Below are 18310 nucleotides of genomic sequence, written 5' to 3'. Positions count from 1 at the left end.
GTGTTAGCAGCTGCATTCTGGTTGGAACTGCAGCAGTATGAAGTAAGCTATGATGTTGGGAATCTGGAGAAGAGGAGGCTGTAGCAATTGGACCGAGAGGTGACTAAGGCATTGGAACAGGGCTTTTGCAATAGATGTGCAGAAGAAAGCAAAGAGTTTAGAGGTCATCTATAAAGAGAGAGCCAGGACTGTTTTAAGCAAATGTTGAGCCTCCTTGCAGGAAAACCCAAGTCTTCTACTCTCTTCTGTCAAAACAATTTGTCAAATAAACCATGTTCCCACAAAACATTTCAGTTTTGACAAATCTGCATTTTCTGATGGAAAACTGTTCCAGCTCTACTTGTATATTTAAAAAATTACAAAAATTATTTTGGTTTCTCATATCATATTTAATGTAGGATTTTTGCATTTTGTTTTGCTATTCTCTTTTTTAGAAAAAGTGGGGAAAAGGAAAATATTTTGACCACACTTTTTGAAGGAAGTTTCAGGATCTTTTTTTTTTTTAAAGAAGCTGTTTAATGAGAAGTCACACAGAGTCACTTTTTTTGAACCATGCAGAACCCCAAAATTATTAAAGGGTTTGCATATTCCTAAACATCAACTTAATCCCTCAGCCATAACTGTGTCATTACTACCAGTACTCATAAGACAAGCGCACAAATCACTGGGTTCCACCACACCAGGTTAGTTGCTGATCTGAAATTTACTTCAGTGCCATATGGTATATAATACATACTGCTTAGTTCTGAGTACCTTGTGGGAATAATTATCTGAATCTTGTGGAGGTAATCAAGCTATCTCCCTCTTTATTGCAGCCCTGGTTGGGGCACATCAGAGGTTCTACTCAACATCCTCTGTACGAGAAGAACCTCCCTCCATCATTGTCTTAACTCCCTCCCACTCCTTCCCTGTTCTGGGATATTACTCATTCCGTTCTGCACTTTATATTTCTTCATACCTACTTCTTTCATGAAGCCTTTCCATGGATAGTGTCCCTTCAGATGGTGTCCACATTCACAAGCTCTTGCAATTTAACTTACTGCATGTAGCTTACCTATCTGATGTTAGATCAAACACTCTTCAGGAAAGAGACCTTGTGAGGGTTTATTTTGTTTAAGTGTAGATGATGCTTTAGAACACAAAAGAGCAGCAGAGAAAATTGAATCCTTAAGTCAAGGACTGGATCATTTTAATGAATTAAATAGACACATAAGGAAGAGTAATATCTTAAGTGAAGCACCAAAAGATTATTAAATTCCTCATAAGCTTTTTCTGCAGTGTTATTCTGCCTGTGTTTTACATGTGTGGTGGTGGTGATGATGATGATAATTACCACCACCACCATAATACCTAGAAAACTTAATCGTGGACCCGGACACCATTATGTTAGGCGTACAAACAGAACAAAAAGATGGTCCCTGTCTTAATATTTCCTCTTAACAAAGTTCAGTTCCCATGCCGCAGGGAGTCATAGAATAAAATGTTTCATATTGATTTCTATGTTTTATTACACATTTAATATTTTACATACATATTTAATATTTTGGAACCAAAACATATTTTGAATTTCCCATGGGATATAAACTCCATTTTATGATCAGTTATGTGTTTAATAACAATTTTGTCATGGAGAACTTCCTAGCAGATTGATTTAAATAGCTAACCCAGGCTAGTTATTTACTTGTAGGCAATAAGCTAGACTGAGGGTTTTGTCATTGTTAGACCAAAAAAATTGGCTATAGGTTGTTGGTTTGTTTTTTTTTAAAGTAGGTCATTAATATTTAAATGGTATTGGGGTGCCGCCTTCCAAGCTGGGCACCTGGCCAACAGCCACCGCTCTCCAGCTGCCCAGCTCTGAAGGCAATACCCCCGCCCCTGCAACTCTTTTGGGTTAGGACCCCCAATTTGAGAAACACTAGTCTCCCTCATGAAATCTGTGTAGTATAGGGTAAAAGCGCGCACACAAGACCAGATTGCACAGTCTGATGCGTTTTTCATGACCGCTAATTTGGTAGGGCCCTATTTATTAGTTTTAAATGAATTGTAATGAACTGCTCTTCTCTGTCATGTGACTTGATGTGTTTTGTCACCATCACAGACTATCTCCCATTTTCGTCAATGGGATACATGTCATAGAGGTTTATTTTTGTTCTAAAGCATTGGTTTGAGCTTCTAAATTATTTTTAGCATATTAAAAGGACTTAAGAATATAAGAGTGGCCATACTGGGTCAGACCAAAGGTCCATCCAGCCCAGTATCCTGTCTGCCAACAGTGGCCAATGCCAGTTGCCCCAGAGGGAGTGAACCTAACAGGTAATGATCTAATGATCTCTCTCCTGCCATCCATCTCCACCCTCTGACAGACAGAGGCTTGGGACATCATTCCTTACCTATCCTGGCTAATAGCCATTAACGGACTTAACCTCCATGAAATTATCCAGTTCTCTTTTAAACCCTGTTATAGTCCTAGCCTTCACAACTTCCTCAGGCAAGGAGTTCCACAGGTTGACTGTGCGCTGAGAGAAGAACTACTTCATATAAGACTTGTATAACCATAAGAACATAGCAGGAGACATTTTCTAGCTTTTAAAGACTTTCCTCCTCTCCCCCAAAAGCTTTGCCAAAATTGAGATCAGCTAGTCTGATAAACACTGAATGAATACTTTTTAGATAAACACAACAGAATATTTTAGCTATTGTGCTTTAGTTGCTTTTGTTTCATTTTTGAAAAGTGTGGTTCTTGTACCTCCTGATTTTGAATAATGTAGAATGGAAGGGAGAAGAGCAAAAAACTTCAATTCCACTATTCACCTTGCCATAGGAACCTAATTTATCTGTGAGCTGTGCAGTTACTATGCTGGTGGTTGCTACAGAAAAACCTAAAACTTTTTTCTAGTTTTATATATATATCAAGCTTTTATTGTAGCAACAGTTTTTTCCATCAGATAAAGCTGAAGATGAATTATTCCGAATTGTAAATACCCCCTTTTCTGTTGCTAAGGAATGTAGGTGAAAATCTATTTAAACTTAGTGCTTTCCCTTAATTGTTTAGCTGGATCACCATTGGCTAACATGACCCTTTCTCTGGGAATCAATGCATTATATCTGCCAGCGTGCTTATTCTATCCAGATGCACACAAACAGTGGCTGGGGTGGGGTGGGGAATTGACCTAGTCATTTAACTGTAGTTTTCTGTAAGGCAGTCCCAAACATTGCCGTCAGGCTTTCACTTCAGTCCCTCTATTCAGGATTTTTATAATACCTTGAATACAAAATGCAATATAAACTTCAAGATAAAAGCAAAATTGATCTTATAAAATACATCTTACACAAATGTTTCAGGCTTGAGCAGTGTAACAACATAAAATATCAGTGCTTTAGGACAAATAAATATAATGTCAAGCGCAATTCTTAAACTGATTTTCAAATAATTGACATTAACTCAAAATATAATAGCATATTCCACAGATGAGGAGCTCTGTTGGACAAATCCCTAGCTCATTGTTTCAAGTTGTATTCAACCAACTTGAAATGTCATGAATGAGGGAATATATGACTAAGAATGATCAAGTTTTCTCAGCTTCTGCCTTAAGGGTCTTAAAGAAGATGTTAAAATTAGTAAAATTTAATGGGGCGAGAATGTTAAAAACAGAATAGTCATTGTAAACCATAATAGCTGACAACCTAGAATAGTAATTGCAAACTACAAGTCAAGAGGCTAGAAGGGGAACTCAAGCAGCTATTACTACATACTTTTCTTTGAAACAACTAAAATAGCATCTTGCGTCCTAAAACTTGCAAGCAGTTGAGTTTCCAAAATGCCATTTAAAGCAAAATAAGCAAATTTTATATTTTACAGGAAATGTGCTCTCAGTGGACAAAGTAAATCATGCAAGCATAGAATCAAGTTAGGGGACTCAAGCAGCTATTACTATATTTCTCCTTTTTGCCGATACAGGGTAAGTATCTATCTTTATCTTGAATACATTTTAGCTTACATTGTGTTTCCGTACAGATATGTAATACATGAGAACCTTTTTTTTTTCTTCCCATTCATTTAGATCACTTCTGTGTGTAACTTCTTTACATACATTCGGTATATCCAACAAGGACTTGTGAAGCAGCAGGATGGTAAGTGGAGAACTGTAGTTTGGTACAGATGTAAATATCCAGGTAAATGGTGCATCTGTGTCTAAAACATACTAAATACCCACTTATGCACAGCAATGGTGACATGATATGACAGAAAGGTCCTGTGCTGGTACCCATATACTAGTCATTACATTAGGTGTTGTCATACAGTACTTACATGAACAGTGGTTGTTCTGAGCTTAATGTGTAAAAATATGCAAGAGAAGAAGATTGCCATCTCTTAGCCAAATGCAGATGGAAAATATGCTTTTAGCCGCTGCTATCAGGACATCATGAAGCGGTCTGCTTAGACACCCAGTTTACAGTGTGAATGACAAGCAATAGGTGAATTCTCCAGTAAAGGGAACAGATAATATTGCTGCCATTTCCTCAGGCTGTTTCCCTGACCTGCCAACTTCATTCTTGTTTGGACAGCTGGCTCTCTATCCAAGCTCCTATCTAGGTTAGTAATTAGGAAAGCAGTTCAGCTGAACTGTTCAGTTCCAGTAAAATGGATACATAGAGCTGGCTATGAAGACACTGTAGCCCACAATTTAGATTTATACAATTTTAGAGAGATTTTGCAAACTTACTGCTTTTTGGAGTAGGCTTTGAGCTTCATTTTTTAAGTGCACTAGCCTTGCAAAGTTTCATGGTTTTTTTTGTTTTGTTTTTTGTTTTTTTTTGTTTTTTTAAATCTGGAGGGACAGTTATGATTATCTAATCTGACTTGCATAGCATAGGTGTCACAAAATATCATCCAGCAATGCTTACTTCCACTCCAATAATTTGATTGAATTACAACAGTGGTCCTCAAACTGTGGGGCGCACCGCCCTAAGGGGACGTAGAGGAACATTTAGAGGTGTGTGGCGGGGTCTGGGCCAGCCTCCATGGGGAGTGGGGAGGGAGCTCCACCCAGCCCTGCTCTGCCTCCAGTCCCAGCTGCAGGTCTGGCCACGGGAACTGGCTCCCGGCCCCAACTGTGGGCTTGTTCTCAGCTGTGGCTGCTGGCTCCGACTGTGGCTCCACTCCCGGCCAAGGCCCCAGCAGCAGTGCTGGCCACGCTCTCGGCCCTGGTGCCCAACCATGGCTCCTGGGAGTGCACAGACCAAGAGGGGAAGGGCACAGACAAAAAAGTTTGGGGATCACTGCCTTGGAAAGACGCACAGACTTGATTTAAACACGTCTGGTGATGGAGAATGTACTATATCCCTTACTAAGTTCCAGTGATTGATTATCCTCACTTAAAAATGTGCTCTCACTGTTGAGATTTGCTAATATGTTTGAAGCAAATGACTTTATTTTTTATAAAAGAGTAAAATAATATTGTCATGGTTCAGGACTGTCTGCACCTTTGCCCCTCCCTCCCTTCCCCCCGTCTCTGAGTGCACCCCTTCAGGAGACAGGCGTCTTGCTTTTCCCTCTTTCAGGGTGGAATCCTGCAATTCTCCTACCTTCAGACTTGTTCTGGGGGCACAATATCAGCTGTGATTCCTCAGCAGCCTGACTGGGTTTGAGCGCTAGTGATCTTCCTTTTGGGAGCTATGACTAGTGTGAAAATACACAAAACAGCCTGTTCAAAACAAAGTACCGTTTAATCTTAACAGCAGGAATGAGGCATAACAAGAAAAAGGGTTTTCAAGACAAGTCTACATGCATCTGTCTTATCTAAAGGCTAGGTAGGTCTAGTTTATTCAGACACCCCCACCACTGTTCTGCACCCCTACAGTCTGTCTCCCTGTCTCTCCTGAACTTCAGGGGCTCAAGGTTTGTAACCACTCTCAAGTTCTTTGTTTCTCTTTCTCATGTGGAGTCTCCCAGAGGTTTCAAGTTGAAACCTTCCCCACCAGCCAGACTGCTGATCCTAGCATGGTGGAGGTAAAACATCAGAGGAATTGACACCTGCATTGTCTTTTTAAGTTTCAGTGAATAGAGGGTTATCAGAAATGTTTGTCTGCTTTCCTGTCTAGATACAAACTAACCCATACCTAAATTAATCCTTTCTAATTATATAGCAAACACAATAACAATCAAATCCATAGAATGTATAATCATAAAATATTACAGGCAGCTCCCACATCCTTCACAATCCATTAATTTTCTTTATCAGAGTAAACTTTGCCTTATGCTTCAGCTGCTCTAAATTTTCATAGCTAATAATATAGATACTTTTCAAGAAATTCCCCAAAATTGCTTGTTTCCATTATCTCTAGAACTTCAGTAATGTTGATTGCCACTTCAGTATATTGGCAACAATATGTGTTGGATGTGTCAGTTGTCACTTCATGTTTACAATGTCACCTGAAAGTGCGAACAGGTGTTCTCATGGCACCAAGATATTTACGTGCAGATTCGCTAAAGATTCATGTTCTTTCATTCTTCAACCACCATTCCTGGGGACATTTGTCCATGCTGATGGCAGGTTCTGCTCAATAACAATCCAAAGCTGTGCGGACCAATGCATGCTTATTTTCATTATCTGAGTCAGATGCCACCAGCGGAAAGCTGATTTTCTTTTTTGGTGGTTCAGGTTCTATAGTTTCCGCATTGGAGTATTGCTCTTTTAAGACTTCTGAAAGCATGCTCCATACCTCTCAGATTTTGGAAGGCACTTTATTTTCTTAAACCTTGGGTTGAGTGCTATAGCTATCTTTAGAAATCTCACATTGGTATATTCTTTGCGTTTTGTGAAATCTGCAGTGAAAGTGTTCTTAAAATGAACAATATGTGCTGGGTCATCATCCGAGACTGCTGTAACATGAAATATCTGGCAGAATGTGAGTAAAACAGAGTAGGGGACATACAATTCTCTCCCAAGGAGTTCAGTCAAAAATGTAATTAATGCATTATTTTTTTAACGAGCATCAGCATGGAATCATGTCCTCTAGAATGGTGGCCAAAGCATGAAGAGGCATGTGAATGTTTAGTGTGTCTGGTACGTAAATACCTTGCAATGCCGGCTACAAAAGTGCCATGCAAATGCTTGTTCTCGCTTACTGGTGACATTGTAAATAAGAAGAGGGCATCATTATCTCCTGCAAATGTAAACAAACTTGTTTGTCTTAGCAATTGGCTGAACAAGAAGGAGGACTGAGTGGACTTGTAGGCTCTGAAGTTTTACATTTTGTTTTGTTTTTGAGTGCAGTCATGTAACAAAAAAAATTCTACATTTGTAAGTTGCACTTTCATAACAAAGTGCACTACGGTACTTGTGAGGTGAATTGAAAAAGACTATTTCTTTTATCATTTTTATAGTGCAATTATTTGTAATAAAAAAATGAACTTCGATTTCAATTACAACACAGAATATAATCTATTTGAAAATATAGAAAAACATCCAAAATATATAATAAATTTCAATAGGTATTCTGTTTAACAGTGCGATTAAAATTGCGATTTTTTTTTTAAATTGCAATACATTTTGAGTTAATCACATGAGTTAGCGGCGATTAATCAACAGCCCTAGTAAATTTACATGAAGACAGCCTGCTTCTGAAGCTATGGCTACACTAGAGATCTTAGTGGCGTTGCTGTAAACTCTCTAGTGTAGTCACTCTAAGCCAACTTCAGGGGCTCATCTGTCGATTTAATTAATCCACCCTTAGTGAGCGGCAGTACTTATGGTGCTTTCTACACCAGTACTTAGGGCAGTGTAACTTGCATCACTGAGGGGTGTGAATAAGTCACCCCCAAATGATGTAAATTACACCAACATAAGTAGTAGTGTAGACATAGCCTAAGTATTGAACAGGTTTAGTGCAAATATATGTAATGCATATGTCACAGGTTTCTGCTAATAATAATTTAAGGAAATTGCAGGAAGTATGCTTGGAAAATGACTGGCCTTAATTTTAAAGCAATTGAATTTAAGAGGAGGATATTGTTCTCACCAAAAAAGCTTATATTTATCCCAGTTTGTGATATAATGCTTGCCACAATACTGTGAAGATTAAAAGACTGAAAACTATTTGAAGGGGAGAGATTATAATAGATAACATTGGAAACATTTTCCTGTTTACCAGAATTATTAATGTTTAACAACTATGCTCTGAACTCAGTATTTTGGCTTGATGTTCCAACTACATCACACTTTTAGGAAAAATTATTTTTTTTAATATAAATTGGACCTGTTGCTTTATGTAAATATTTTCTCAGATAATTTATACTATGAGTTAGGGGAATATAGGCTTTTTTATGGTGGTCATCCACATACTGTATTGTATGCTTCTTTGCTACTTATATGCTTCTGGTGCTATCTTCTTTTATTTTAGATAGAACTCTATCTTAGATTTCAAGAATTTCTGAAAGATGATGGGGAAAAGATTTTACTTAGTTTTTAGTTTTAATTTGAGCAATACCTTTACATTTACTTAGAGCCAGGACTATGATCCTAAGGAAGATGATGATGTAAGGGTGGTGTCTGTTGTTGTCTTATTTGTTTAACCATGTAATTCATTATGATTATTATTTGTATTACTGTAGCATGTAGGAGCCCTAGTCATTTACTGTACCATCTTATGCTAGGGGCTATACAAACACACACTCATTTGATAACATTTTTCATATGTAAAATCATAAATTTTTGATGTTCCTAGATTACTGTTTGCATCCAGTAGAACCAGTTGAAAAAGTTAGTTTAGTTTTCATTCCCAGGTTTTGCAAAGGAACACTTTTTCATAATCCAAAAACTTTGGTTTTCCTTTTTCCCTTCTGTTTCTATGCCTTTCTTTTTTTTCCATTTTGCCACTAAAAAAAATCCCCTCTTTCAGAAGAAATAGGCAAGATGAAAATTGATTAAACTAAAAAAAGCAGGTCAGTGTTTGTTCCATAGTTTGTATTTTTAAGAAAAGGGGGGTGGCACCCCCTCACAATTTTTATGGAAATTTCTGATTTTAAAGGCCATTTTTAGTGTGAAGATATTTTTTATGTGGAAAACTTCAACTCTAACATCCCAGTAAAGTGAGAGATAAGGTGGGTAGGATGATATCTTTTATTGGCCAACTTCTGTTGGTGAAAGATGGAGACAAGCTTTCGAGCTACACAGTGCTCTTGTTCACCTCTGTGTAGCTCGAAAGCTTGTGTCTCTCTCTTCACCCATGTCTCTCTCATATCCTGGGACCAACACAGCTACAACAACATTGCAAACAATATCCAGTAAAGTGACTAACAAATACATGTATGAATGCAAAACTTCAATGTTTTTATGGTCTGGTTAGGTACAGCAATGTTGCAAGGTTGCTATGAGACTTTGCTTTAAAACTGTTCATAAGGATCCTGCAGAAGGAAAACCATTTCTGGCAACAGGCACACCAGCAGTCAAGGATGCAGAGGGGTTAATAGCTTAAGCCCTTTATGTGGGGATTCACGGTTTCCTTAATGCATTAGTACTGCACATAGTGGCAAGGCCTCTGGACTAAATATTTTAAATTCTTGCATTTTTTACATCTCAGCATTCCAAAGGTCACTTAAAAGTGCTCTAAAAATGCCTTGTTTTCAGGCTGCCAGTGTGTCGCAGATCTGCAGTTATAAAGTGAATAGAAAGCCCACTCCTGACTGGGATGACTTCTGTCTGTTGAAGGGATGTTTAAAAAAAAAAATGAAAAACATTGCATATTCCTTTGTGCAAAATAAAAGGATGGGATTTTGAAATTGGTGAAATTAGCTTTGAAATCATGCCACTTTGTAAAATGTTTCTAAAGGTGAAACTACTGTTTGAATAAGGTAGCCTACATATCTCAGTTAAAAACCCTGAAGAAATGAGGATAGAGATTTTGTTTCAGTAACTTTTCTACTTTCTATTTTGTACAGCGGATCAGATGTTTTGGGAAGTTATGCAGCTGAGAAAAGAGATGTCATTGGCAAAACTTGGATATTACAAGGAAGAGCTCTAATTCTTTACAGTCTGGCGCATGCGTGAACTTCGATATGGATAAACTCTAAAATGGCTGAAATTTTTTGTCACTTGATATTTATTTCCAACAAGACGGTCCAAGATCTTTTCTCCTTTTTGCAAATTGCACTAAGTACTGTGATTGTTTTAAACTCTCCTATGCCGTGTATGCTTAGATAAGATACTTCAGTTGAACAAAATGTGGCAAGTACTTGTTATTGTAATTTACAATTGTAAACAAAACCTCTGATTAAATAAATGTTAGATTGAAGATGTGTTTTTATTGTCCTGTATAGTTTATGATGCAGAATGGCATGTGAACCACTACCCCACACCCCCACCATAGTCACTCTAAACTCTGTAATCTGTTGGGTACTGACCCTTAGAAAAGAGTTGGTTTGAAGTACATCTCAGAATTTTATGAATAGGTGGGAGTAAATGTTTCTCTTAAACACTTCTAACATTCCCGTCAGTGCCGTATCTGGGCAATTGATCATCAGTATAGAAGGAAATATCTAGGAGGATTTGGGGTTCTCTGAAATATTTTTTTAAATGTTGCCCTCTCCCTATGTTTCTCATTTATACATTTGTAGAGTTTAGGGCCAGAAAGGATCATTAGATCATCCGGTCTGATCTGTGTATAACAGGCCCTTAGATTTCACTCAGTTACCGATTTTATTGAGCCAGGTAACTTGTTGATTAAATCCTAACTTGTATTTTTGCTAAAGCAAATCTTCCAGAAAGTCATCAGTCTTGATATGAAGACATAAGAGAGATTATGCTTTCTCTCCTACACTAAAGAGACCTTTACTACCTAGTATTTATTCTTTGAGAAAGTACTTAGACACTGTAATCAAGTCACCTCTCAATCTACTTTTTGATAAATTTAACAGATTGACCTCTTTAAGTCTCCCACAGAAGGCATTTATTCCAGTCCTCAAATCATTTTTGTGGTTCTCTTCTGCACCCTTCTCAATTTTTCACCTCCTTTTAAAAATATGGACACTAGAACTGTATGCAGTATTCTATGATCTGTCTCCCCAATGCTATATACAAAGGTAAAATCAACTCACTACTTTCCTTTTTATACATCCAAGATTCACATTACCCCTTTTTTGCCACAGCATTTCATTGGGATCTCATACATATTGAGTTACTTGTTCTTAAGGCTAGTTGAGATGGAAAAACAATCGTACTGTGTAGTATTCTAATGGGGGATATGTTCAGGTAGCTCACCTCTAAACTTTGGTGTACCACATAATTTTGCTCAAAGAGACAATGCTATGGTTATCAGTGTTAGAACACTGCTTTGATTCCTAACCTTAGTCCTACTCATAACCACCTTCTAGTTATGTATCCTTTTTTCCCACCCTGTCCTTCATTCTCTCTCTCATTCATGTATCTGTTTTCTTTTTCCTTGCATCTTTTTTTCCCCTATATTAAGACCATTCAATCAGTAATTCTTTACACATCAGTTTCCGTCAACTGCCATTGCACATGTAAATCATTTCTGCCCTCCTTCTTAGATGGAAAATTAAGATTAGAAAATTTCTTTCTGTTAATCTCCTCACATGTAGAACTGCTTGCAAAGGGAAACTGAAGAAAGATGATCATGGCTCCTTAAGAAAAATGCTTCTTTGCTCAAGTGCCACTTTGCCTGCTTTTGTTACAAAGTGGCACTTTGCCTGCCCCACCGGCAGACAACTGATCAGGATTTGTGGAACATAGCCATCACTGTATGGTAAACTTACTACACATATGCACTTTGGGAAAAACAGTAGTTTGTTTTTGATCCTGACAGCAGCTCTTCATTTACAAATATCATAAGATTATTGGTGGGTAAATTGATTATCAAATTAAAATATAGAGACAAAAACTTATATTGTTGCTCTAATTATAATAAGAGCACTTTAGTAAACAGATCTTTCATTTATTATTATGAAAGATTCCAAACATACATAGTTCCCAAGTGATTTATTTTAACCACTAAATATATACATGCAAAAGATCTCATTTTTGCACAAAAGTAAATCAAATGAGCTGCAAGATTTAATGGAATAAATATGTTTAACACAGTATTTCAGGAAAGGGTGTGTGTGTGTGAGGGGGGTGCGCGGCGGATGTTTGATATAGTCATTCCAGTAGTAAAATACAATTTTTTTCCCAATCACTCTCCATTGCCAGCAACGTATTCATTGAAACCATTGGTGAAAGGATTTTGTATATCCTATCACTGGTTCAACAGTTTCTACTGTAGCAAGCTGGATGAATTTTAACAATGTCAAAAGTTAAGGCAATAATAGCCTAAAGGTCTGTTTAATTCAGTTGCTATTTTCAGTAGAAAACATGACCATATGTTCATGGTTATCTTTCTGTGCTATACACAGAAATGCTTGCTAAAGATCTTAAATTATCATTATTTCTTATTTTGAGTATTTGAAAGATTAGAGATTTCAGAGTGGTAGCCGTGTTAGTCTGTATCATCAAAAACAATGAGAAGTCCTTGTGGCACCTTAGAGACTAACAAATTTATTTGGGCATAAGCTTTTGTAGGCTAGAACCCACTTCATCAGATGCATGGAGTGGAAAATACAGGAGCAGGTATAAATACACGAAAAGATGCGAGTTGCCCGACTCAGACTTAGACTGACTTCACACTTGTTTTTGAAAGATTAAACTTTTCTGTTGTTGAAATCAAACCATTTTCAGAATTACTTTATTCTGTAACCGAATGATACCTGATATATGAAAGTTTATCATGCATGCTTTTTTTTTTTTTTTTTTGGTAGCCAAGGACTACAAAGGTATGCCCACTGGATTCTGGCTTCCACGAGGCAGTAACCCTGGCTATTAGTCTGGTCTCAATCAATTACCACCCTTTAACACTGATCTGCTAGTCTCTTGTCTTCTTTCTTTCCCCCGCCCCTTAAATTCTATTTCCTCTCTATGCAGCTGTTCTATTGTAGTGTAAACTTTATGGTTAAGAGACTAGCCTCTTAGGAGAAACTATGCAGCTCTGTGACTGGATGTAAAGGGACATAACAGCAATTATACAATTGCTGCCTCTGCAGTGACCTTAACATCTCTGTATCTGGTCTTCATGCAGGTTTCTTGAGTTTGTATTCAGACCTTGATATTCCAATCCAAATGCCTCTTGGAGTTGCCCACCATACGAGTTATGGTCGATTTCCAATTTAGTCTTAGGGGTGAAAGGGAACAAACTACTTGGAGTGCATAGGGTGTTTGTCTATATTCATCAAATACATGGGGAAAGGTGGACTGGTGGTAGTGCCCTGTATTCAGGAAATCTTAGGTCAGTTTCCAGCTCTGAAGCAGACTTTGTGTGACCTTGGGCATGTTGCTTAATTTCTGTGCTTTAGTTTCATGACTGTAAAACGGGGATGCTACTTCCCATAGATATATTGTGAGGTTAAATTCATATTTATGAAATACTCCAATATAATGCAGGGAACCATAATAAAAACCCAGGTAATGCACAATTATGGTAATCAGTGGTGTTTTTCTGTTACATTTGATCATATCAATTTTTATCTGTAGTACTTACTCATTTACACATAAATACACTAGTGCAGAAGGACAAATACAAGATAAGTAATTTTTATTGCCTTCTTGCTTGCGCATGTGTAGCTAAGCGCATTACTGGGGGCAAAGGTCCTTGAAACAAGGAAGAAATTAGACTAATTTTACATAGTTTTCAATATGAAATAAAGAAAATATGCCTTCTAAAATTTTCCTCCTAAAGTCTTGTCAAGTTCTTCTCTGCATGTGATAGAAGCTTTGAGTCCATTGCTTGGAATTAGTTTTGAAAGAATCAACTTCCCTGGGGCAAAGACAATCAATTTGCTTCGGACATGTTCTTTAGTAGCAGAATGACATGATTATGAACATGTTAAAAAATACATCAGCTGGAAAAGAGAGGATAGTGCAACTGTTTCACAGTCTGATGTCCCTAAACTCGTGAAGAAGAAAAAAGCTTCTACCTTCTTGTCATGGATGTGGTGGGAGAAAATGAGGCCCTGCAGCAGTTCTTTGAAGGTAAGAGTACAGTTTCTAAAGTAGCTCAACAATTTCTGAAAGAGAAACTATTTCAGATGGCATGTGCGTCTTAATAAGATGTACTTAGTATTACTTTTTTAATTTGAATTTTTAGTTTGGAGAGGAAAATATGTGGAAACACTAAATATTCTGATATTTACACAGGAGTTCCATGTAACAGGATGCAAGAGTAATGAGGACTAATGACATAAGAGCATTGGAAGGATTCCTTTATGCTCTCCTTTAAACAGCAGAGATAGGAATAAAGGAAACCATGATCCCTAGGAGTTCTCAGTGATGAATGACAGGAAGGAAAGTACCAGGAAATGGCTGGATCTCCTAGTAAATGTCCAGAGGTCTTTAAAGAAAATCCTTAGGATATGGCAATATCCATGGAGCTTGAGAACCATTCCTCCCAACCAGAGTGGGAGCCAAAACCTGCTCAGCATGATGTTCTATTGAAACTGACTGAACATCATTTTCTTGGTGTCTTTAGTCCTCTCCCTTGGACTTTTTTGGTAGGCTGTAATCTGATCTTCAACTGTGTCTAATTTTCTTTCTGTAAAAACTTCTTGCCAGATGTGTCACTGATTTCATCATCAGCCAGACCCCAATACAATCTCCACCTTTCCTCTTCTCCATCACAGTTAATATGCGCTTTAATACGGCCAAATGTCAATTTACACCTCTAGGAACAAAGAACGTAGGCCATATTTACAGGGGACTCTATCCTGGCATGCAGTGACCCTGAAAAAGATTTGGGGGTTGTGGTAGTTAATCAGCTGCTCTTAGTGCAATGCTGTGGCCGAAAGAGCTAATGTGATCCTGGGATGCCTAAATGGGAATTTCGAGTGGGAGTAGAGAGCTCATTTTGCCTCTGTGTTGAACAGTGGTGTGACTGCTGCTGTCTACTGTGTCCAGTTCTGGTGCCCACAATTCAAAAAAGGATGTTAAGTGGGGAGAGGTCAGAGAAGAGCCACGAGAATGATTAAAGGATTAGAAAACATGCCTTATAGTGATAGACTCCAAGAGCTCCATCTATGTAGCTTAATAAAGAGTACTTGTATGGGGAACATATTTGGTAATGGGCTCTTCAGTCTAGCAGAGAAAGGTATAACATGATCCAATGGCTGGAAGTTGAAAGCTAGACAAATTCAGACTGAAAATAAGGTAAATTTTTAACAGGGTAATTAACCATTAGAACAATTTACCAAGGGTCATTGTAAAGACTCTATCACTCGCAATTTCTAAATCAAGATTGGATGTTTTCTAAAGGATGCATTCTAGGAATTATTTGGGGGAAGTTTTATGGCCTGTGTTATGCAGGAGGTCAGACGACATGATCACAGTGATCCCTTCTGGCCTTGGAATCTATGAATATTTCCATTTTTTTTATTTCTGTAATCAAATATACCTAATTTCTCAAGCCTTCTAACATTGAATGCAACCTGTTCAAAATGGTTATTCAAATTTAGATGATAAACAAAAGAACATGCTGCTACTTTTTTTTTCTTCCCTGATTTTTCACTTCGTCAAAAAAATTTAATTTGAATTGGCTGGGATATTTGTTCTCGCCACCATAACTCAGGTGTAAATACTCTTGATGTGAAACTGAGTCTCAGTGTAATATAAAAAAGCCTCATCCAATACATTAACTTGTTTAGTTAATAACTATAGCTCTTCTGTTATCCTGTGTTCCTTTTATAAGCTAAGCAGTTCATACTATTAACGTGAATCTGAGAAAATATACTGAAAGTGAAAGTTAAACTGTTTCTTCTCTTTGCTTTCAGAAAGATTTAATTTTGATTTAAACAGACTGATGGGTTTCTAACAAACCTTGCATTGTACTGAGTAACTGTTTATATACTTTATGAAAATCAGGAATTTAATCTGGGAGGTGTGTTCAAAACCAAGTCTAAGCATACTGGAAGTACCTGCAGAGCACCACGGAAAGGTTGCTTCCAAAGCAAGGATTTAGGAGAACTATGAAGCATACACTGGTGACTTCAGTGGCAATGATAATGCAGTAATGGAATCTCACCCTGGGAGAATTCCAGTAGCTCTTTTAGCGGGTGCCACTTCTCTAACTATAATCACTAAGGTTTTTAACCCTTTCAGTATACTAGATATATAACGTGTTCTGGGAACTAGAAGAAAGCTTTGTCTTAAAATTAATGTCAAGTAACAACACAAAGTTTGGAAAAATGTTCCTATACAACATTTGTTCTTCTAAGTAGAGTGAGTTAATAGCATACCATTGTAATACAGGTATCATACAGAGCAGTGCTAGTAAAAGACTGAATTTCATTTTCTGGCCACAGTCACATAGTATGAGTCAGGGTTACAAACAGTTTAATAACCTTGTCATATGACACGAGTTGGTGTTCAGAGGCCCGTGGTTATTTTTAAAACCACAGCTAAAGCACAAAGAGGAGCAAGTATGTTAGCTGGATTTTGCTTCAATTTAGGGTAGTTGTCACATTCACTACATATGATGTCAACTACTATTCTATTCTTTGTAGGTATCTATCCTGCACCCACCCCATAGTATTTGAGATAATTTCAGTAGTGCAAAGAGATCACACATCTATCACATGTTGTTTGTTCTCTTTTGCTCTCCCCAAAAAGAGAAATGTATGGAGTGGAGTATCTTGTTTTGGTAGTTTTTTTTAATTGTTAAACATATCTATTGCTATGTGTTTGTTAGAGAAGGCAAGGTCAAAGAAATACACCTTGCACTTGGCAAGGAAAATGGTGAGGTTTGTGATGGTCCTTAGTTCCTAGGGCAGTTCACTGCACAGGCTCAGACCACCTCCAGAGAAGGCCCTGTCTCCCTCAGACAGCTTTACTATTATTGTTGAGAGTTCCATTGTGCCAGAGCAGCTGCTGAATTGACCACAATCTTTGTCCAGGAGCTTTAGGTGATGTTTTCAAGACCAGGCCATGGAGAACTTTGAAGATAAGGACTGAGACCGTAAACTGGATTTGAAATTCTATGGGAAGCCAGTGGAGAGAGCAGAGGACAGGTCTGATGTGTTCACAGCAGCTTATGTTGTTCAACAGAGTGATGCAACATTTTGACTAGTTGGAGTTTCCTAAGTGCTGAAGGTTTCATGCCCAAGCATTTTATATTGCTGTCATCCAGCTGAGAGGTGCAGAAGGCACGAATAACAGAAGCCTGGTCTTCATTTGCCAGAATGGGTCTGACTTCTGCCTGGGCAGGGCTGTGGGGTTTGGAACATGTGTTAATAACATCGCCCAGGGGGATCTTATAACTTCCCATACAATGTTCCCATACACACATTTTATCAGGACAATAGTGACCAGCAAATTTTGAGTTTTCAAATGATACTTTACAAGGCATACTTTGTACAAAGATTATTACAATGGCTTGTAGGGTTTGAACACTTGTATTCCATCAAATACAAACTTTTTTGTCATTAATGTAAGCAGATATTATTCAAACACCTATGAAGTGTGTGCGCGTGTGCACCATCTTCAGATCAGTGCTGTTTCTAGATTGCTTTCAGGGTAGAGTGGCAGACATTTTAACAATTTTTGCTAGGCCCAAGTTGAAAGAAGAAATATTTCAATCTTCACAGGTGGAAATAAAGAGCAATTTCTACTTGGATGAGAGATCGGAAAATGAAAGAACAAAAGGATGACTGAGGGAAATCTTTCCTCTAAACAGGAAAGTGTTGTTTGGGACATATTAGAAAGGGAGATATCAAGTTCACCCTCTGAGAAAATACATTGAGGGTACAGTAAGTCTGGGAACAGGCACCTTTAAGACCTTGTGTGTCCTTTTTAAAATGTTCATGTTTAACCTGTACAAAGACGTGGTCGTAAATGTTTTTTTTGTTTGAGTGCTTGCTCATGTCGATTCCATTCTAGGTGTGTGTGCGTGCCCATGTGCACAGTTGTCGGAGACTTTTATCTTAGTAGTATCCATAGGGCCAGCTGTGGCGCCCCCGGAGTGCCACGATCATGCATCGGTATATTAGGTGCCAACCCTATGCCCTCTCAGTTCCTTCTTACCGCCCATGACGGTTGGAGTGCCTCGTCTTGCCATTTGCAAGTGTGTTAGCGGTTCTTCATAGACCTGTGTTCTACTTAATCTGTACATAATTAATAATAGGTAGTTTAGTCTTTAGTGTTAAATTAGAGTACTTAGAGTCCCGGCTGGAACTTCATCCCCAAGCAGAGCATGCCCCGCTCCCCTGGCTTCAAGT

General features: G+C 38.0%; 2 protein-coding genes across 4 annotated transcripts in view; both read left to right on the top strand.

Moving 5' to 3' along the window:
• LOC119863668 (RAB3A interacting protein) overlaps positions 1-10293 on the top strand; it is a 54722-nt gene extending 44429 nt beyond the window's left edge. For all 3 annotated transcript variants that reach the window (XM_038422415.2, XM_043493461.1, XM_038422424.2), the window contains 3 exons: positions 3860-3959; positions 4062-4131; positions 9941-10293. In XM_038422415.2, the coding sequence (XP_038278343.1) occupies positions 3860-3959; positions 4062-4131; positions 9941-10023 (253 nt within the window). In that variant the 3' untranslated portion in view covers positions 10024-10293. The remainder of the gene's footprint in view (positions 1-3859; positions 3960-4061; positions 4132-9940) is intronic.
• Positions 10294-10373: 80 nt separating this feature from the next.
• MYRFL (myelin regulatory factor like) overlaps positions 10374-18310 on the top strand; it is a 73643-nt gene continuing 65706 nt past the window's right edge. Inside the window, exon 1 of the mRNA XM_038372943.2 lies at positions 10374-14078. Within this exon, the coding sequence (XP_038228871.1) occupies positions 14033-14078 (46 nt within the window). The 5' untranslated portion in view covers positions 10374-14032. The remainder of the gene's footprint in view (positions 14079-18310) is intronic.

Source organism: Dermochelys coriacea, chromosome 1 (assembly GCF_009764565.3).
Source record: "Dermochelys coriacea isolate rDerCor1 chromosome 1, rDerCor1.pri.v4, whole genome shotgun sequence".
In the NCBI taxonomy this organism is placed as follows: domain Eukaryota; kingdom Metazoa; phylum Chordata; order Testudines; family Dermochelyidae; genus Dermochelys; species Dermochelys coriacea.
This window is presented reverse-complemented; position numbering and strand designations above follow the sequence as displayed.